Source organism: Leucopleurus acutus (genome assembly GCF_964270905.1).
Source record: "Leucopleurus acutus genome assembly, chromosome: 5".
Taxonomy (NCBI): Eukaryota; Metazoa; Chordata; class Mammalia; order Artiodactyla; family Delphinidae; genus Leucopleurus; species Leucopleurus acutus.
Window position 1 is genome coordinate 106,193,065 of NC_139147.1, and position 22,119 is coordinate 106,215,183.

The following is a 22,119-nucleotide window of genomic DNA, read 5'->3' on the forward strand; positions in this document are numbered from 1 at the left end:
CCTATTTCAGTTTTTTGCATTAGTTCAAGGAGGGGGCTTATTTAGCAGATCCAATTTTAAGTATGGTTTGTTTCATTGTGGGCTTTTTCTTTTTGTCTTAACTGGGACTCCATCCAGTTTAAATGACTGTAAACGTGAAAAGAACTCAGTTGCTCAACCAACCATGTTGTAACAGGAGTTACAGCCCATGGATGGGTTTTGAGTGCCGCCATGAACTCCCTCAGAGTCTAGGCCCAGTGATGGTATGAATGAATGTGCATTTTTCTGGGAAGCGGTTCCCTGGCTTTTATTGTCGGGTTAAGGAATCAGTGACCTAAAAGAGTGGAGAAGCACCGTCCCAGAAATGAGTTGTACTCTTGATGTCTACTTAAAGCATCCAGCTACCCAGCTCCATGTGTCTCTGGATTGGAAAGTAAGTGAGGGAGATCCCAGAACACTCAGTGTGTCTACCTTTAAATATGAGTGCAAGCAGACTTCCCTCGGTCACTCAGGTAGTTGAATTAGTCCCATTTGGGTGATCTGTCCCTCCACTTCTTCTAGATTAGACCTCGGAGTAGAGAGATGGCGTTCTCACAGAGCTGGGGCCCTGGCATCACACAGACACAGCTCAGGTCCTGGCTTACCACTTACTAGCTGTGAGACAGGGAGTAGGTTCCTCTTTAAACTTGTCTTAAACTGTAAAATTGGAGTAAGAGGACTGAATTCATCAGGCAGCATGAAGACACTGTCATTTGTGTTGATGGGAATCAGCTTCCTTTTGGTTCAAGTTGGCCAGCTTGAGGGCCAAGTAAGCATTATGTTGGTTGGTCCACGGTAGAGAGGAAAGTACCTCCATCCTAGCTAGAGGTTTGAGCCGAGCAGCACCCACAGATGTCAGTGGTATTTCTTTGGAAGAGGCCCAGCATTCTTTCATAAGGGCACCATCAGAAAGCAGGAGTTTTTTAAATGACAGCAAAGACTGAAGATTGTTGTGTTTGGCTGTGAGCACAAAAATCATTTTCTACAAAGCAGAGAATACTACATATGGATGCCAGTGCATACCTGCCATGTACAAGGAACTCCCCGATCTTGTGTGTGTTTTTCATTGGAGTGAGTGGGGAGTGATAAGGAACCATTCTAATTCCAAAATCTTTATTTCAGGAAGGTAAGGAACATCTGGGGAAATGTTCTGCTCGAGTGTTTTTCAGGAACGAGAAACCCAGGCCAGCCATTAATATAACGTGTACTCGGCTCATTGAGAAGAAGACAAGACAAGAAGAAGATTATCAGCTCTACAAGTACATGAAGCAACTTAAAAACCTCTTGGATGTTGTCAGCATACCTGGTATGAAACAATATCTGGAATTTCTATATTCAGGAGTGCATGTCATTACTATATCTTAAAAAGAATGATCATGGAAGCAACCTAAATGTCCATCAACAGATGAATAGATAAAGAAGATGTGGCACATATATACAATGGAATATTACTCAGCCATAAAAAGAAACGAAATTGAGTTATTTGTAGTGAGGTGGGTGGACCTAGAGTCTGTCATACAGAGTGAAGTCAGTCAGAAAGAGGAAAACAAATACTGTATGCTAACACATATATATGGAATCTAAAAAAAAAATGGTTATGAAGAACCTAAGGGCAGGACAGGAATAAAGATGCAGACCTACTACTAGAGAATGGACCTGAGGACACGGGGAGAGGGAAGGGTAAGCTGGGACAAAGTGAGAGAGTGGCATGGACATATATACACTCCCAAATGTAATAATAGCTAGCTAGTGGGAAGCAGCCACATAGCACAGGGAGATCAGCTCGGTGCTTTGTGACCACCTAGAGGGGTGGGATAGGGAGGGTGGGAGGGAGACTCAAGAGGGAGGGGATATGGGGATATATGTATGCATATGGCTGATTCACTTTGTTGGACAACAGAAACTAACACAGTATATTGTGAAGCAGTTATACTCCATAAAGATCTATGTTTAACAAATGATTATCTAAAAATGTATCCCCCAAATGGCAATTTAATTCAACTACAGAATGTGGTACACCTGATTATCTGAACAAAATTCACAAGTATCCTTTTCCTGTTTTCCCCCTCGAGTACAATATAGTGACTCCATTGAAAACTATCTGTGCCCCTTTAATCTGCCCACTTCTCATCCCAGACGCAGGGCAGGGCAAGAGCCGGACTCCAGGGAGAAGAGGTGGAGGTCGTTGCAACAGGACCCACACGTAGGGGTGCAGTTCTCAGGGTTGAGTCCAGAAGCTGAGGAGAAAAATTCTAGAGGTTTCTGGTGGTGGCTTTGGAAACTTTAGGTGACGGGACCCCATCCAGGGCCTCTGTCGTGTGCATCACGGCCTTCTGCACCAGGGCCGGTCGAGCTGTCTCGGGGCCTTGCTGGGAGGCTGCAGTGGAGTCAAGCTGATCTCATTTTAGGTCCAGAGCTAATGGGCGGTGGTGCCGTCTCTTATAAGAAATGAGCCCTGCCTCTGAAGTGACTCAGCTGAAGTGAAGCAGAGCCCATTTGCGCTGGCACTCGGCAGGGTCTGTGGACAGCAGCTGACACTCGGCACTTACCGGCAAATCCAATCTCCAAAACCACAGAAGTCATCTCTGGACTTGCACTGGGATATTAAGCTTGACATCTGACCACCACAGCGCTTCCTGCTCCACTGTCTCTCTCTCAGTTCACTCATTTGCCCGGAGACTGTGACAGACCCGCGTCAGCATGCAGGACCTGTGGTCTCCATTTCTGGCTGCATCTGTGTCCCATCCATTACTGAGACTAAGTGTTCTGAAAACCCGGAGGTGGGATACTGCACCTTGGCGTTTCTCAAATTCAGAAGCTTGGCTCATTCGCATTCTAGTTCTCTGACAACTTGGATTAAATCCTGTTCCAAAGAATTATGAAGAAAGTTCAGAATCTTACATTGTAGTAGCATTTGTTTATATTTAACTGCCTGAAATAAATGGGCCAATGACTAATACTTAAAATCTATGGTTATTTAGGGATTGGTCCCCTCATTAGCATTAGTTGGGGAAATAGGGTTTTATATATTTTCTTAAAACACAAATTTTAGAAATCGTATTGGACCCTTTCTTTGAAAGGCTCTCAGTCCTTTTGCCACAGGGTCTCTAGATTTTGGACGATTTTTAAGAATGCAGGTTAACTGGATCCTGTTCAGTTAAGTCCTATATGCCCACAAGGATTATTCTGTAACAGTCTAACTTAACGTGGCTGCTGTGAAGCTTTGAAAAAGTTTTTGCTTAATGTAGGGCACGTTTTCATCAACAAAATCTACAAGTTCTCGTCACTTTAAATTCAGCAGAGATGTTTAATGGTGCTTATAGCCTGTATATCTAAAATTATCTACTTAAAACTGAAAAGGTTTGGTTTTAGATAAGTTGAATCAAAACCTATGTTGAAGCAGCCAGTTCAGATCTCGGCAGACCCCATTCAGTATTTAATCAATCCAGGGTATTTGACGGTTGAGCAGTTTTCTCTACAACTGCTAAGTGAGAAGATCTAACCCATTTTAGGCTATCCTTGCTCTGCACTGTTTTTCCCCTAAAAAAGCAGTTGTCTGGTTTTTATGAAGAGTAGAAACTTCTCCTCTTCTAATGAATTCATAAACTTCCTATAGATGAGCCCAACTATATGACATACAAAAGAAAAGACTGGGGACCTGGGAATAACCAAAGTCCTAAGTGACTCTAGCAGTGCTACTGGCATTGATAACTTTCAGTTGTCCTCATTATTCACAGTATTTTGTATAACTAATTTTTCTTCTATGGTAATTCGTTTTGATCTCACAAGTTAAACTCCTAGTGGCACTGTAAGACGAAGGAAGTCTGTCACTCTCTCGCTTCCACACACACGACAGGAATTCAAGGCTCAGCTCAAATCTCATCTCTGTGAAGCTGTCCCCAACCTCTTCAGCCCAAAGAAACCTCCCCCTTCCCTGTGTCCCCTCAGCTCTCTGATCCTCCCTTTTTCTTAAGGAAGGTGTCAGCTGCATTTCCACACTGTCAAGTGGAGGGTAGGGCCTCTCTTTGCATCTCTCACAGCACCCAAGCAATCAGTGAATGCCTTCTGAATTGACTACCACTATAAACCGGCCAAGTCTAGTTCTACCAATACAGAGCAGAATTTATGCGAAAGATTATTTTACTAAGAAGGATTCATTTCCTAATAAGCTGTTCGTATTCCTCACATATTATACTATTATTGGGCTTTAATATACACTATCTCTTTCAAACTGCATAAATGATGGTCCATGAATAGCTCATAAATCACTTGCTAAAATTTGAGTTCCTAGAAGTCACAAGAGGTAATTTATTAGTCATTGTATCCCTACCTATAGCAGTATCTGATATTAAGTAGATTTTTTATAAATGTTTGCTGAATTTAAAAGATTGCAGTTCCAAAAATAATGCCACAGGAAAAACCCACTTGATTTCTTCAAGTGGTCAAAAGTGACAGATGCCACCAATACACAGATTAGCTTTAACGCCAAGGATCAGAGAAGGACAAAGACGTTTGGTAGATTGTCAAAGACCAGCACATTGACTGTAGACCCAAACCAGAAGGTAATGTGGAGAAGACGACTGACAGATGTTTCCATCTAATTAAAAGATTTTAGATTAAAGGTTTTAGATTAACTTTGAGTATCATTATAGCTCTTAGTTTGCATTTATATTGTACAGCAAATAGCCCTTAAACTGTTTTATAGTAGCTTTACTCAGCAGGGCAAGTTGAAGCATGTAAGATTCCATACAATACAGAAGCAGATAGTCACACTTCACTACTGAAACTTGTAATATTTTGTCCTGAAAACGTCTTAATATGAATGTACTTTTTTTTGTGCCCTCAGATAGTCATGGACATATTGATCCCTCTCTGAGACCCATCTGGGATTTAGCTTTTCTGGGCAGCTCTTACGTGATGTGGGAAAAGACAACACAGTTTTTACACTACTACATGGCACAGCTCAGCAGTGTGAAGCAGTGGGTAAGAAAAACTGACAATTAACTTGTACCACAAGAGATACAACCAATGCAATGTTCTTAGACTAAATTAATGTGAACTTCTAGATCTGTGGCAAGAGTTTTAATTGCATTTCATTAACTCAGTAAATATCTGAATGCCAGGTATGGTTGTGGGGACTGAGGATATAGCACTAAACAAGAAACTCAGTGTAGCTCCCCTTATTGAGACTAATTCTAGCAAGAGAAGAAAGACAGTGAAGCGATAAACAAGTAAATATGTGGTAGGTGCTATGGAGAAAAATAAAGTAGGGAAAAGGGAATGCAGAGTATTGATAGAATTAAACTTTAGTCTAAAGCAAGGCCCCTCTAATTTAAGCAGCGGTGACACTGGAGCAGAGGCCTAAGGGAAGTGAGAGTGAGCCACGCCTCCAGAAGGGAAGGCATTTCAGACAGAGGGGACGGAGGCAGCATTGTGGCTGATGGGTTGGAGAAACAGCAGTGAGGCTGGTATGGCTGCAAGAAACTGAGCAAGGGGAGCGTGCCGGGAGATGAGATCGGATGGAGGCGGTCAGTTCATGGAAGGCCATTAGAAGGACCCTGTCTTTTACTCACTACAGGGTTTTTAGCAGAGAAGTGACACGATCTGACTTACAACAGGATCATTCTGGCTGCTGTGTTGAGAACAGACTGTAGATAAGACAAGGGTGGAAGCAAGGAGAGCAGTAATGTATTGCAGTAGCCTAGGCAAGGCCTGGTGGGAGCTCGGACCAGGGTGGCAGCAGTGGATGTGGTGAGAAGTGTTTGCATTTTGAAGGTAGACCGACAGTATTTGTTGATGGGTTAGATATGGATATATCCAAGAATGAGAAAAGTCAAGGATGATTCTTATGATTTTGGCCTGAGTAACTGGATGGAAGGATAGTTTTTTCACTTACTGATTGGGGAAGACTACAGAGGAACAGATTTGGGTGGAAATTAGCTTGAGTTGGAGCATTCTAAATTCCATAACCAAGCAGAGAATTTGTATCGTCATCTGGACATGAGAGTCTGAAGTTCAGGGGAGATGTCTAGGCTGGAGTCATCACCACATAGATGGTTTTAAAGCCTCAAGACTGGATGAGATGAGAGAATGAGTGTAAACAGAGGAAGGTTATGTAGGGATTGAGTCCTGGAACACTTCCAACTTTAGCGGGTTTAGAGATATGAGAAAAAAAAAAAGTGTTTCAAGGATGAGAATTGACGAACTATCAAATGCTGCTGGAAAGTCAAGAAAGATGAGGACCGAGAATTGCCATTAGGTTTAGGCAAGCTGGAAGTAGATGGAGAGCTTATCAAGAGCTGTCTCACTGGCACACTGTGGGCAAAGTCCTGATTAGAATAGGTTCAGGAAAGAATGGGAGAGGAAGTGGACACTCCATGTCTTTCAAGGAATTTAGCTATAAAGCGGAGTAAAAGGGAGGGAGGGGGCTAGAGCTGGAGGATGCGTAAGCACAGGGTTGAAGGAGGGTTTTCCGTTGTATTTTTAGATTGGGCAATTTAACGGCATATTTATATGTTGATGAGAAAAATCCAGTAGAGAGGGGCAAAGTAGGACTTGTAGGGAAGAGAAGGAAGACTTGTTGGAGTCAACATCTTTGAGGAGATAGAGAGGATATGATCGATCCAGGAGATGACTGGACAAGGGCACAGAGTTCACCTGGAGCAAGGCTTTCAATGTGGCACAGATGCAGGTAGGAGGGTGGGTATCACGTGGCGGCCTGTGGAAGTTCTTTCCTGACTGCTTCTGTCTTCTCAGTGAAAAATGAGGCGATGGAACAGGAGGTGAGAGGGGGTGGGGGTGCGTGGATTCGAGCATCACGCAGCACTGCAGGCCTCTGAAGGTCTGTGGTCGCGAATTTAGAGAAGGGCCAGTCACTCAACTGGTGGGGTGCGGACAAGGAGGTGGCTGAGGCACCTGTCATGTGGAGAGGGAGGGGCACTTCCAGAGTAAACAGTATCAACTACTCAGAGGCAGGCTGAGCCAACCAAAATACACATTTCTAAAAGTCGTTTTCTTCACGGGTGGCTGAAGCAGTACATTCGCCATGGATGGAGAGCAGTGAGTATCTTCTGAGTACAAGGAGTTGCCTGGCGTCCAGTCAGCATTATTCATGGCGGTAATAGCTTGGTGTACCTTTCAAACGCCACTTGTGAAGCAGACAACTGTTTGAAATGTAGTTTCCTTCCTTATCGAAATGAACGTTTCTTTCCCCTATGGAGTGGCTTTGATAGAAATGGCCGTGTAATTGACTGCTGTTACACCAGGAGTTAGGGCACAGCACCGATTCTTTGGCTGCAGGTAAAAAGTTTCTCTTGTCTACCAAGACAATCATGTCCTCAACGGAAGGCTTTTCCTTTAACTGAGAAGTTAGGAGAAATTTTTTGTTTAGTGTAGAAAATGGCGTCAAGATAACAGAACTAATTTTAATGAATGTCAGAGGAAAACTCAGTGATAGAGCAACAGGGACACGAGAAAAAATTAGGATCTTTTAATGGCATTGTTTTCCATTCTTCTGCATTTATAAATAACATATCACCTAAGTAAACACCAGGACGTACTATGGTTTGAAAACAGCAGCCCCATTTCTCACTCATTCTAGCCAGTCTGTCTTTGATGTCCATCATCTGTCCATTAATATCCCTACAAGTGGGAAAGTGGGGACAAATGTAATTGTAGAGCTAAGAAAACAAAAATGCAGGGGGAACAGGACTTCTAGATTTTTTTACCCTGTGGTGTCTGTGTTTTAGATAAATAGTAATTGAAGATGCAGCTGACTTGGTTGGGTCACCTAAGGCAAATGACTTCTTCTCTTAGGGCTATGAAATGAGGGTCAACAAGCTTATTGAATGAAGCCCTCGAAACTAACATAAAGCTAAAATACTGAAGCAATTGGGAAATTTGGATTAAGGTTGATATGCATTTCAGATTAGAGTTTTTTTTTTTTAAAGCCTACAGCACCCAGTATTCCCAGGCGGCCTCCCATCCAAGTTACTAATCAGGACCAACCCTGCTTAGCTTCCAAGATTAGAGTTCTCTTAAATAAAAGCAAGCACATACCCAATAGGTTTTCAAATTCTGCTATTTGGTGGCTACTAAAGATTCTTGTGATCTTTCAGAAAAATAAGCAACATAACAACAAGCAAAACAAGCAACAATTTCTAAAAAAGTCACTACGATCAGAAAGTCTAGGGACTGTCCCTGGAGACTAGAAGCAGGACAGCAGGGCTGACAAAGCAAAGACAGAGAAGCAGGGAGTGACTGGAGGTGCCCGTGGCCCAAGGTAGCTCAGGAATCTATAGTTTTTTCCAAAAGCTTACTGGGTGGGAATTACTCTCTCTCCACTCAGGGATAATCCAATTGTGTAAGGCAGTGCAGCCTTATAAACTTCACAGCCCCAAATGAACACAGCCTGAGAGAAGAGTGGGCTAAGAAATAGCTGAAATACAAATATAAGACCCATCTTACCGGCAGTTATTGCCTTAGGACTGAAGAACCTGTCATTCCCAAACCATGAGGACTAAGCCAAGGGCAGGGGAGATACTGATGGCTAGAAAAGAAAAAAAAAACAAACGGATAAGGACTTTCCTGACACCCTTTAGCCTTTCTTTAATGTGAACTGAGAAAAGTAAAACTGTTACTTTTCCAGCATTGTTCCAAATCTTATCAGTACCAGATACTGTCAGCATCCCAAACTATCTAACCGGCAGCACATCACTGGCAGCCAGCCCAAGTCTTCACCCTAACTAGAGGCCTCCATCGGCCGACAGTACATTACAGAAACCATCGTATCTACCTCATTCTGCTAAGAAATCTACTTTTGACTTGACACCGTAAAACTCCTTGAAAAGAACATAGGCAAAACGTCCTCTGACATAAATTGTAGCAATGTTTTCTTAGGTCAGTCTCCCAAGGCAGTAGAAATAAAAGCAAAACTAAACAACTGGGACCTAATCAAACTTACAAGCTTCTGCAGAACAAAGGAAACCATAAACAAAACGAAAAGACAACCTACGGAATGGGAGAAAATATTTGCAAACGATGCGACCAACAAGGGCTTAATTTCCAAAATGTACAAACAGCTCCTACAATTCAATATCAAAAAAAAAAATCCAATCAAAAAATGGGCAGAAGATCTAAACAGACATTTCTCCAAGGAAGACATACAGATGGCCAACAGGAAAAGATGCTCAACATTGCTGATTATTAGAGAGAGACAAATCAAAACTACCATGAGGTACCACCTCACACTGGTCAGAATGGGCATCATTAAAACATCTACAAGTAACAAATACTGGAGAGGGTGTGGAGCAAAAGGAACCCTCCTACAACTGCTGGTGGGAATGTAAATTGATACAGCCACTATGGAGAACAGTATGGAGGTTCCTTAAAAAACTAAAAATAGTTACCATATGATCCAGCAATCCCACTCCTGGGCATACATCCAGAGAAAACTATAGCTTGAAAAGATACATGCACCCCAACGTTCACAGCAGCACTATTCACAATAGCCAAGACTTGGACGCAACCTAAGTGTCCATTGACAGATGAATAGATAAAGAAGATGTGGTATAGGCACACAACAGAATACTACTCAGTCATAAAAAAGAATGAAATTCTGCCATTTGCAGCTTCATGGATGGACCTAGAGATTCTCATACTAAGTGAAATAAGTCAGAAAGAGAAAGACAAATACCATACGCTATTACTTATATGTGGAATCTAAAATATGAAACAAATGAACTTATTTACGAAACAGAAGTAGACTCACAGACGTAGAGAAAACACGGTTACTAAAGGGGAAAGGGGGTGGGGGAGGGATAAATTAGGACTTTGGGATTAACAGATACAAACTACTACATATAAAATAGATATGGACTTCCCTGGTGGTGCAGTGGTGAAGAATCTGCCTGCCAATGTAGGGGACATGGGTTGGAGCCCTGGTCTGGGAAGATGCCACATGCCGTGGAGCAACTAAGCCCGTGCGCCACAACTACTGAGCCTGCGCTCTACAGCCTGCGTGCCACAACTACTGAAGCCCGCGTGCCTAAAACCCGTGCTTTGCGACAAGAGAAGCCACCACAATGAGAAGCCCGCACACTGCAACGGAGAGTAGCCCCCGCTCACCGCAAGTGGAGAAAGCCTGAGCGCAGCAACGAAGACCCAACGCAGTCAAAAATAAATTTATTTAAAAAATAAAATAACCAACAAGGACCTACTGTATATCACAGGGAACTAGATTCAATATCCTGTAATAAACCGTAATGGAAAAAATATTAAAAATATGTATAACTGAATCACTTAGCTGTATACCAGAAACTAACAACATTGTAAATCAACTAAACTTCAATTAAAAAAATATCAACTTTTGATAGCATATATTAATAACCTAAGCCTACTTATTCTCTACTAAAACCACACTGGTTCTGCTAGGGATCATTCCTTATTTTTTTAGTGGGGAGGGGAGCAGTAGGGGTAGGGTAGGTCACGAGTAAGTATAAGGAAACCAAATACTTCATTCTGTCTCTAGGAAGATTAAAGTGCTAGGTTATCAGAAAAATGTGACAGTAAATCATCAATTTGGACTATAAGGATTTGACATATGTGATGATTTGAACAAAACCAAGGAGATTATTTCTGAGTATTAAAAATGATGGCTTCCTGGCAGAGCCTTGCTTGGTGTGGGCAGTGCCCCCTGGGTACTTTGCCAGGCTGGGCTGCGCCGTGTCTGGGCTGCAGCTCTTTAATAAGGCCTGGTTTGGTTTGGTCTAAGGGCGCTTCCCCCTGAAGGAGGAAGAATCTATGAACAGAAACATGAGGTGTGTCTCAGGAGCCTTACTGAGGAAGGTCTTAATTAAATGAAGAGCGTGCCCAAGCATTATAATAATCCAAATTTTTGTTTGGATTATTAAAAAATGGGTAACACTTGGTATTGAGCAGAAGTTTGTCAGATGGACTTGGAACACTATGATTTGTTTCAAGCCTTTCTTCCTTTTTGCCTAAAGTCTGGGGATTGCCATGATTTCCTTAAACACTATTTTCAGAAACAGAAAGAGGCACTGTCCTGAAAAAACACTTTATAAGACCAATTTTTTAACTGTAGAAATACATGGTAAACAGACCTTGAGAAAAAGTGCAGGCAGCACAAAAGTCTGAGACAAAAATTACACAGCACAGCAGCCAGCTGTGTCAATATAGTCCAAGGTCAACATCGTCACCAAATAAGAGTCAGACAAGGCTAAATGGACCCCCGAACCCAGCAATGCCCAACTGATAACTGGAGCCTCCAGAAACCGTTCCTTTATATAAAAGATGCTAAATTTTCTCTCATGAATTCTGACTTTGCAGCCTGTGTTTTGGATATCTGCTTTCACCATTCATGGGTTCACTGCAAGGCAGAAGGGAAACCTACCCAATGACGCAAAGCACCACAGAAAAGCAGTCACTTTCTGATGGATCCAGGCCCTCTCTTGTATCATATCCCTCCAGTACCCCCTCCATGGCTTGTAAAAGTCTTCATCAGTGTAAGCAAAGGGAAGATAAAACTTAATATCAAGTTGTTTTTGCATATTCTTAGTCTCAATGAAAGCCTGGCAGATTAAAATCATAATCCAAATTAATTTTTTTACTACTCCTCTTCCATTTTTACTAGTAAAGGGATAAGCACTTTTGTGCCCCAACCTTTTCCCCTCAAAACAGTTACTGTCAAAAAGAAAGCAGGAAATCAGTTTAGTCACTCTTAAAATTTATAGAAATCAAGAGAATAAAAGAGCTGAGGGAGACTGCCTGCTTACCTATAAAATGTGCTGGTTTTAGAAGCAGTGTGGTACAGCATGAAGGATGTGGGTGGTGGAGTCAATAGATCTGGGTTTGAATCCCCACTTGTCACCTACTAGTTGTAACCTCAAGTTGCCTTCCCTGTAAAAGACAGAATTCCGTAAGAACATGTATAAAGTGCCTAGCAGAGACCCTGGCCCATGGTGTCCTTCTAGAAATCCTGATTGCCCTGCCCCTTGTCTTACTGCCTGGCATATCAGGGCTATAAATCAGCTTGAGGTGCATATACAGTATCTAGATTCCTTAGGTTGTCAAAAGATTCTCCCTATTCTCATAGACCTTAATCTCCATCAAAACCCATAAACATTAGAGAGAAAAAGTGACAGAAGGACCTTACTACATTATCGTGACAGTGGCAAAACAGTAAGAATCAACGACTTCCACATCTTAATGCAGGATACCACCAAAGGAGATGAGGCTAGAATCAAAGAGGCGGCGGGTGATTCAAGGCACCCATCCACCCATTCAAGGCAGGTTGATATAAGACGAGCCTTCCAAATTCTAAGCTAATATAAACCCACACTATCTATCGCACTAACTCTTTCTTTCTTCTTCTAGAAAACAAATGAAGATGCAATTGATTTTGATTATACTGTTCTACTCCATGAATTCTCAACACAGGTAAAACAAAACGGTATATAGAACTGTTTAAACCACAAGTTTTTGCAGATCATAATATTTTAGAACTCTTATTTCCCAGGAAATGATTCCCTGTCATATTCACGTGGTCTGGTACCCCGGCAAACCACTGAAGGTGAAGTACCACTGTCAAGAGCTACAGACACCAGAAGAAGCCTCTGGAACTGAAGAGGCATCAGCTGTGGCACCGACAGAGCTTAGTAATTTCTGAAAAGCAAAAAAGATCTGTTTATACCAAATTCTGAGCAAAATGATTATACTAAATAGCCTAAATCATTATTCTAGTAAAATAGCCAAGGTACAAGGCATTCTAATAATTTGGGAAAGCCTGTGATTACAAGTAAATACTCAAAAATTAAAAGATACTGGGATTTCTGTTTTTCGATTGGTTTGGTTTAGTTTTCAACTGTGGGAGCACATGCAAACTGAACTCTGCTCAGTGCTAAACAGTTACTCTGCAGGTTCCTCAGGGTTTCAGCCCTAAAATGTAAAACCAAGTCAGTGAGTGTATGCTGCAGCTGGACCAGTATTTTAAAAACATAACAATAAAATTGATGGTCACATCTATAAATCTGCATTTCTCAATATTCTGAACATATTGTAGCTAACTATTCTGTGTTGTTAAATTGCTTCTACCTAGTATGTAAAAAAGATAATATATTTCAATGAAAGCAAATTGTAGGGAAAATATTACCTGTTTAAAAGGAACTTTACTATTTTTTATGATTTTGAGCAAGTATTCCTTTTAAATTTGATATCTACTTTTAAATGTTTGTTTCTAAATAAAATGTGTTACATGTGTTTGTACAGATTTGTCTATATAGGCAAAATTTGTGCTAAGCTGGAATTAAAGGATATTTATGTATTAATAAAAACTTTACAAATAAAAAGAGTGTCTCAGAGATAAAGCCGAGTGTCTGCAAACATGTATTAAATGGAACAGTGATGTAACTGAAAGTACATGAAGTATTTACAATTTTCATTTGTAAGGACAACATGGACCCAGTGTTGGCCTAAGTAATTTATAAAAACAAACACAATGTGTACCATTATCAGATTCGTGGAGTACCTCCCCCAGGCAGGAAGAATTGATCCAGGAAATGTGGCCAGCGTTTGCCTCTCAAAATTAGTATTTAATGGAATGCTTATATTCATGTCTCAAAACCCCTAGCCGGGTTGCTTGATCAGTAGCTGGTTAGGAAGCATCAGCCTTTTAAAAACATACCAAAATGTTACCTTTATGTCTGTAGTAGAAAACTGAAGTAGTTTATACTAAATAGAAAAAATTTTAAGACATGGACTCTTACAAAATAAAAGTAAGATGAATTATACTGTTACTTTTTAGCAGAGGCAGATCATGTATTATTCTGTTTAAAACCCCAACCCCTCTGCATTCATCTTCCCAACATCCTCTGGATTTAAGGACTGTAAGTTTTCCAAAGCACTGGAAACAATCATTTAAAGAAAACATCAGATCTCCCAAATATATGATAATGCAGAGAAAAATACTTTCCCTAAGATATCAAACAATCTAGTGATAAACAATGCCAGAACCAAGTAATAAACTCTTCTAACTGAAGTTCCCTAAATATCTTGGGGAAAAAAGTGCCAAGAGCATTATAAGAGCATATTCAATGTCCTGTGATTTTTAATCTTTCAGTGTCACGTTAAGAGCTAGAAAGGGGTTTCAGCTTTCTTGTCTCAACTTTCTAAAAGTCCTCTCACCCTTGTAAAGGCATTTTAAATTAGTGAGATTAGGCTCACAAATGTGATCATAATTCAATCAGGTAAGGAAGCTAAGGTGGTAACCCTTTAACAGATTTCGCTATAATCGATTATGAAGGTGAATTTACACATATGACATACAAAAAAATTACCTAATTTATAAATTTACAAAACCTATAAGTTAAACCAACTAAAAATTTCTCAATTTCACCACCAGAACATCTTTTCTAGCACAAACTCTAGAACTGCTGACTTGATTTTACTAATACTGATTTTGCTAGCTAACAGAGGAGAAAAATTACTTCATCTGCCTTGACATAAAATGAAAACCTCTAAATTCCCTAAGCCCTCTTTTATTCATTAAGAGTCTAAAGAATTCTGAATCACTCTGACCCAATGACAGTAACAGAGAGCATCACATTTATTTTCCTAATCTCTTTAGAATTTTCAAAAATTTTAAGACATACAAAATAACACCAGGATTTTGCCTGCACTCCATTTGACTCTACTTATAGTTTTGTTTTCCCTACCTGAGTTATGAATAGTTAGAAGTTAAGCAAGTTCTTCTGAAAGTCAATTGGAAGTTTCTATATTGGCCCTTGAATGAATGACAGTGCTTCATGACATGAGTTTATCACACTGATTTCTCTCAGCTTAGAAAATTCTATGACCTGTTCTGTGACCTTTCCTAACTTTCAAAGTGCTACAATCACTAGCATGCTGCCTGGCACTTATTTGAAAGGATAAATGAATCCATGCTCACAATAAATTGCCTGTGAAAACATGAACTGTTTCAACGATGCATTACAGTTTTATCTGAAGACGCTTTAAGCAGCAATTAAAGCTCTAATTCAAAAATTGACAGTTCTAGCAATGCACGTAGATGTTTTCTACAAAGGGATATATTCCTACATGTCACAATTTACTACTTACCTGGTGGCTGCCTCACTTCACTGGCATCAATTTTAAGTCTCATCCAGATTTCAAAAGTATTAAAATCTGAAAAATCCTAAAATTTCAGTATTAAATTTTAGTGACTTCACAACGTAAATCTAAGAGTGAGCAAGGAGGCAAGGAATAACAGAAAATTGACTGTACATCTTTAAAGATAAACTTACCAAGCTAAGAACCAATAGCCCAATCACTAACGTCACACAAAAGAATACTAATAATGTGACACATCTGAACAAATCCTGCATTTCATGTTTTGGAGGTACACGTTATACTGCAATGGTCTTTAACCTTGCCTGTATACTAGAATAAGCTGGAAACCTTTTGATCTTGATGCAAAGAATCAGAGTATCTAGGGGTTGGCCTGGGTATTTCTCTTTAAAGCTCCCCAAGTAATTTTTAAAGTGCTGCCAGGGTTGCGAATCAGGGCGATACTGCAGCAGGCCTAGTGCTGCTACCATTCTCCAACACAAATAATACTGTCTTTAAATTAGCCAACAATCATCCTTTACAACAGTAGTATAAAAGAAACCCTCATTTATGAATATTCTCATTAATTTTTTCCTTATACAGACTTTGGCTGGTATGTGGTCTTTACCAACTCTAACCAAACTAATGAGTTAACAAAAGATGTGGGTTCTGGTCCTGGATGGGTTCCTATGTGATCCTATTCTAGTTACTCCCACCAGCTGGGCCTGTGTCGTTTGCCTGTGAAACGCTGGTGTTGTGTTAGATATCTCGACTCTTTTCTGGCACCGTATCTTCATAACCAAAATGTTTTAACAAGTAAAAAGCACTTCCAAATTTATCCATCTTAGTTCTAATATTTTTGACTGTTAGCAACAGCAAGAGGAACTGTGCTAAATTCTATGAAGGTATTTCCTCATCAGGAACGATATTCAAAGTCAGTGTGAATAGCATGAGATGCTGATGGAATGCCAAAGCAAGACAATTTTTCAGGCTTGATGCTACTGTAGCAACAGACATATTCATGGGAAAATGCACTTGGTTTGATAAGTATCATAACTGCATTATCAATTTGAAAAGTTAATGAGCTGTGTGGTCTTAGAGAAGTTGTTTACCTTACTCTGTGCTTTTGCCTCCTCTATTACAAAATGGTCATAATAATAGTACCTAGTTTCATAGGGTTGTGAAAACTAAAATGGATAATGCATTTAAAGCATTTAACAAATGCCTTGAAAACATTTGCTCAATACTTTTTAAAGGTCTTTTTTTCTAGGAACCTGAAGTTATAGAGCCAAATCTACAAATCAAGAAAAACAAAGGAATTTAAAACAGTTATTTCATGTCTATTATCCACTAAGGGAAAAGACTAGGATATGTCTTTTACATCAGATGGTTTTTGGATGAAGCAATTCTGCACAATATGGTAGAACTCCCTGGCAATGTCCAACATTCTCTAGCTTAACCTTTGTTCTTTCACAATCTCAATGAATACAATATATGATACATTCCAGCAGACTCTAATTCAACTAGCATGAAATAGACTAGCCACCAACCCTGTAGGTTATTTCCAGGCTGCAGAAACAGTAAAATGAACATAGACAAGAATAGCATATGCAAGGGCCTTTTTTTTTTTTTACCTCACAGGTCTGCAAAAAAGTAACATTTATACTCCTAAAAACAAGCAGTTCAAAATCTGCAGAAGCCACAAATTGAAGCAATCAGCTCTATATAAAACAGCTAGAAATTGAGCTAGCATTAGAAAATCTGAAAAGTGTGCTCCATTTCTTTTTAAGAAAACACTTTATCCCCGTGCCTCATTTACTTCATAATGAAGTTTGCACCTTTTCATCTCCCTCACCTATTTCACCCCTCCTGCCCCTCCCTCCCCTCTGACCACCATCTACTGGTTGTTCTCTGTATCTGTGAGGCTGTTTCCATTTTGTTATGTTTGTTCACTTGTTTTGCTTTTTAGACTCCACATTTAAGTAAAATCATACACTATTTGTCTTTCTCTGACTTATTTCTCTTAGCATGATACCCTCTAGGGCTAGCTATCCAGGTTGTCACAAAGGAATCCACTCTGAAACAAAAAAGGCGATGCTCCAAGAAGTGTTATGATATATGCAATTCACTTTCAAGTATACAGCAAAACAACCTGAAGGATGGAAGTATGCAACACAGATGGACAACAAACAGAAAAAGCAAATATGACAAAACAAATTATTATCCAATAAACACTTGACAAAATTGTTCATTGTTGAGTCTAGATGGAAGGTATATGGCTGTTCTTTGTACTATTTTTTCAGCTTTTCTGTATGTTGAAAATTCTTATGAAAAAATGTGGACATTTATACATGTTCTAAGCTTATTCAGTGTAACAGAAATAAGTATCTTCCTCCCTCAAATAAATATTAAATATATTTCAGTAATAATCATATTTTATTTGAGGTATAAAACCAATCAACCATTGAGACATACACAGAATTAACTATGATATAACAGAAGCTCCTGAATATAATAGGAAGGGCCTCTAAAATTACTTCTTTTCAGGCTGAATTTATTCCATGAATCCATTAACATATCTAAACCTTGCAGATACAGTTCAAGTTAGTCAACAAAGTGAGGAAAGTTAGTTCTTGGCGTTTCCTTTTTTTACAGGAAGTTGACCTGTAGCTTCCAAATACTTATTGATAAGGTCTTCTTGTGTAGCTGGTAAACATGGCTGATATCTGCAGTACTCCATTGTATACTCTCCCTTCCCCTGGGGGTTTAACACAAAAACAGAAACAAAAAGCAGATTTTTTTTTTTTTTAAACAACTATCAAGTAAAGTCATGAAAAGACAAGATTTCACAAAAATGATGATTTTGCAGGATGGTCTCCTGAAGAACACTGAAGTAAAATTTAAACACTTGCTTACCTCTGTGCATGACCTAAGTTCAGTAGAATAACCAAACATTTCATTTAGAGGGACCTGAAAACACACACAGTAGATATTTCAGCATTGCTTATTGAAAAATATTTGAGAAAAATACAGAGAAGACTTAGTCATTTAACTCCTTTCCTTTAGACTCAGGTTTCTACTAACTACTCCTGGTTTAAAAGAATTAAAAGCCAAATAGAAACCTGTTTTTGTTTTACCACAGTAGAAACCCTATTTGAAAATAATTTCATTTGGCAGACACAACTAGAAACCCCATCTTTCAGTTTCACGGAGCAGACGGACACCACTAACAGCCGTCCCTCTCATCCCCACTCCACGCAGCTGCAGCTCAAGCACTCAGAAGTGTTTCTTCTGTGGAAATGTGAATACAACTTTCCCTTGGACTCCTCAATGATAGGCCATATGCCAAGGGTAGTGTCTTCTAAGAGGCCTTAGGTAACGTGATAAACCCTTTCTCCCATGAGATTTAAGCAAGGGACAGGCAAGGGAATTAAATATTATCCCAATAAATTAGAACATAATAAAACGGCTATGCAAACAAAGCTATAATGAGAAAGGTAATTATGCATCTAAGAAAATGACATACTCACAAAAGGCCTACCTGAAATGAATCTTATTTTTAGATTTTGCACTTAAAGAGATACTCTAACAGCAAAGTACAGAAATTGCCGCATACATATAAGCCACAAATTCAACACTCAGCCGTGGAAATGTGCCAATCTGCTCTACAATTTCCCAAAACAAAAGCTAACTCTGATTTCCTCTTGTGGATAGTAAAAGCAAGGTTGTCAGTGACTAACAGTACTTACATCTGCATATAGTGTAAAATAGTCCTCAATTCCATCTTGTCCCGTGATTATTCCATGGCGCCGGTTAATCCCTGCAATCACTGGTCCCTGAAATTCATTTGGAGCTACAACTTCCACAGACATAATAGGTTCAAGAATACATAATGTGGCATTTGCCAGGGCTAGGGTTTGAAAAAAAAATAAATTGGTTTATTAATCTTTAAACAAACTGGAACTCTTTCCTATCCACATATACAAAAGGGAAATAGAAAGTGCTCTCCCAAAGGTACACACATAAATGATAAGGTTAAAATATGTGATCTGGACTCATTTTTCTAGTAGCAGCAGCAGTCACTCTTCTAAATGGAACTTACAGTAAGACATACTTAATTCTAATATTAGTATGTCCATTACCATATTTTTATCCTAAAAATCATTAGGTTGCAGAAATAATATAAAAGGGTCTTAAAACAACATTCGATCAAGTCCCTTCCCATTTAAATTATGCAGTTGAGGGTTACTAATTCTTTCTGAAATCCTTCGGGAATAAAGACACTATCTGTTAAGCCTCTGACCAAGGTAAATCAATTCTTTCTTGCTGGTCCCTGGCAGACAGTTACTTATACTTGGAGACAATAATCAAGTCATGCCTGAGATATGTCTAGGCTAAACAATTTCAATACCCGATTGAGAATTAGAAAACCAAGTTTCTAGTTTCTGCTCTGCCTCTAATAAGTTATATGCCTTTTGGAAAAACACAATCTGTCCAGGTCATGTTTCTTCACCTACAAAATAAAGACATCGGCCTAGATGCTAAAGGCCATTTAAGCACTAAACCCCAATGTGTTTTTTATGTGTGTTTTTTTTTAATTAAAAAAACTTATTTTTTTAATCCCACTTAGTACATAACAAGAACACTTCTTACTGTGACAAATGCTGACTGAGATTGAAAATGTAACAGTGTGGAGAGAATATAAAAAAACTTCAAACACTCATATTTAATTTGGACATTATGATAGTGTGGAATAATACTTCAGCCTCAGACTGGAGGAATTATCTTTAAATAAAGACTTTAAGCATAACATGAAAAGGTGACAAAGAAAATGTTTTGTTTTAAAATAATCATAATTTTCCAAGCATCAATTTGTTTATAATAATCTAGTCAGCAATTATTCTTGTATATTCATTAAAGCACTTATTCTAAAGACACTATTAGTTTAAGTGCAATAATTATAAGAACAGCCATTTAATATACTTGCATTTCTTTGAAATGTTTTCTAATTCAAATCATATCTTAGCTCAGACCTAACTGACTCATTACTCTTAATTAGTGAATTTTGTTCTGAAAAGAGGAATAAATGAACTCTGCAGACTCCTAAGTTTCATTAGCTAAGCCTGCAGAATTCTATGTAGACAGCTAAAGCAGTAGACTAAAAATTCTAGACTGCAGAAGAAGCTCTATTTCTTGTTAACTTCTTGGGTTACCACAACAGCAGAGCTTCCTTGGCTCTAAATAAATGTAATTAATGCAGAAGAAGGTACCCGGAAAGAGAGATGTGAACAGACATATTAAAATTTAGTTACACATTATCTAGTGTTTTCAATAGGTCAGTGATATAAAAGAGCTAGAGTGTGAGACAGTCACATTCTAAAGAGAAAGAAGGGGCCAAGTATATAGTGTATAGTATATAATTGTTGAGGACGACCTGTCCAGTTCTCGGTTTCATATTCCCTCACCCTGCTCCTTTCAACTCCCTCTTTCTTCCTAAATCCACCTTCTGATTCACCTCGCCCTTATTCATGCTTTTCTCTGTCCCATTCCATATGACAAGATACCAGAGCTAAATTCATCCTGCCATTTTTTAATAGTCACCTGGCAGCCAAGCCCTACAAGCAATTTTTCCGGAAGTAGAATAAAAAGCAAGTGAAAATACCCACACCATCACAGGACCTTTTAAGCCAAAGTGGTGCGTAGAGATGGTAATGTTTCTATTTCAGCCCCCTAGGGATAAAGTTGATAACACCAGGCTGGGTGCTAACAAGGTTGTGTGAGAAGGTGGTCAAGGGCTAGGCTCTGGTCTGGGTTTAACTCTCGGCTCCACCACTAACTAACATGTAACCTTGGGCCATCTGACTGACTACTCTTGAGTCTCAATTTTCTCAACTATAAGGCCACTGTTGAAGATAAGATATGATAATTCATGTACTCAACATAATACACAGCACAAAAGTGATCAATAAGTGTTATTATGACCACTCTGAGACCAAAAGCTGGCAAATGGGTGGCACTGCACAGTACTAGGTCAAAGGTAATGTGAAGGGAAGAGGGATTAGACTTCACTATGCCCAAATATGTGTGTGCAAGTGTTTTCAAGTACATTCTCATCTAATACTTTGGCATTACTATCTCCAAACAGCCTGGACTTGCCCATTTCCACAGAGTTAAGTATGAAGTAGAGCCAGCATTCAAACTCGAAGCCCAGGAGATCAGAAAAGGCACACTGCTGAGTAAAATGAGCCAACATGACTCTGGGTAGGCCTTTATTTCTCTTGTAGAGTAGCTACAAGTTCAATGTTTCTGCAGAGACCAAGCACAGCGGTCTAAAAATTGGCCATAGACAATGATGGCAACGGTTAACATCCATGGGGTGAAACAGTCCCTGAAAGAACATTCAATTTCACGTTTCAGTTTTAGTTACTGATTAATCTCAGGGGCAAAGTTTACATTGTGACTGAAAATAGTTCCAGTTTTCATTTTTTTTTTTAATGAAAACTACGTGAGAATTTGAACAATTTTTCTTCCAATTTTGATAATAGAGAATAGCTCAAAAGTATAAGCTAATCTGATACTAAGCTCATTTATCAACATTTTCCACCCTAAAACTCTCACATGATAATCAGTGGAGGTGTATGCATGCATGAAAAGCTGATTTTCTTAAGAGCCCAGCAAAAATTTCCTTTTACCCTTTTATCTTTCAGTCATGGAGAAATAAGAATCAGATGATGATACAGCAAAGTAATTCATTTTTCACACTTGCAACCTGTTTATTTGCACATATTTATCTGGCAAAAACCAATACTCCTCAATTCAATTATTATCTGGTGCTTTTCCTTTGCACCCCACCAGGCAATCATCACACATAACAGTATTTGTACACTTAAGTATTTACAAACTGAGTGTACATATTTACCTGTTTAGTTAATATGCATAGACATACAGTCTTTTTTCATGGCTATATATGTGTATGTTATG

The 22,119-nt window shown here is 39.2% G+C and overlaps 2 protein-coding genes across 3 annotated transcripts in view; one reads left to right on the forward strand and one right to left on the reverse strand.

Moving 5' to 3' along the window:
• Positions 1-13,299, forward strand: part of RARRES1 (retinoic acid receptor responder 1) — a gene marked incomplete at its 5' end in the record, with an annotated part of 41,168 nt that extends 27,869 nt beyond the window's left edge. Inside the window, 4 exons of the mRNA XM_082839730.1 lie at positions 1,141-1,324; positions 4,865-5,001; positions 12,412-12,474; positions 12,554-13,299. Of these exons, the coding sequence (XP_082695856.1) occupies positions 1,141-1,324; positions 4,865-5,001; positions 12,412-12,474; positions 12,554-12,703 (534 nt within the window). The 3' untranslated portion in view covers positions 12,704-13,299. The remainder of the gene's footprint in view (positions 1-1,140; positions 1,325-4,864; positions 5,002-12,411; positions 12,475-12,553) is intronic.
• Positions 13,300-16,672: 3,373 nt separating this feature from the next.
• GFM1 (G elongation factor mitochondrial 1) overlaps positions 16,673-22,119 on the reverse strand; it is a 42,786-nt gene continuing 37,339 nt past the window's right edge. For both annotated transcript variants that reach the window (XM_082839728.1, XM_082839729.1), the window contains exons 16-18: positions 18,888-19,048; positions 18,055-18,108; positions 16,673-17,896 (exon numbers count right to left, since the gene is read on the reverse strand). In XM_082839728.1, the coding sequence (XP_082695854.1) occupies positions 17,765-17,896; positions 18,055-18,108; positions 18,888-19,048 (347 nt within the window). In that variant the 3' untranslated portion in view covers positions 16,673-17,764. The remainder of the gene's footprint in view (positions 17,897-18,054; positions 18,109-18,887; positions 19,049-22,119) is intronic.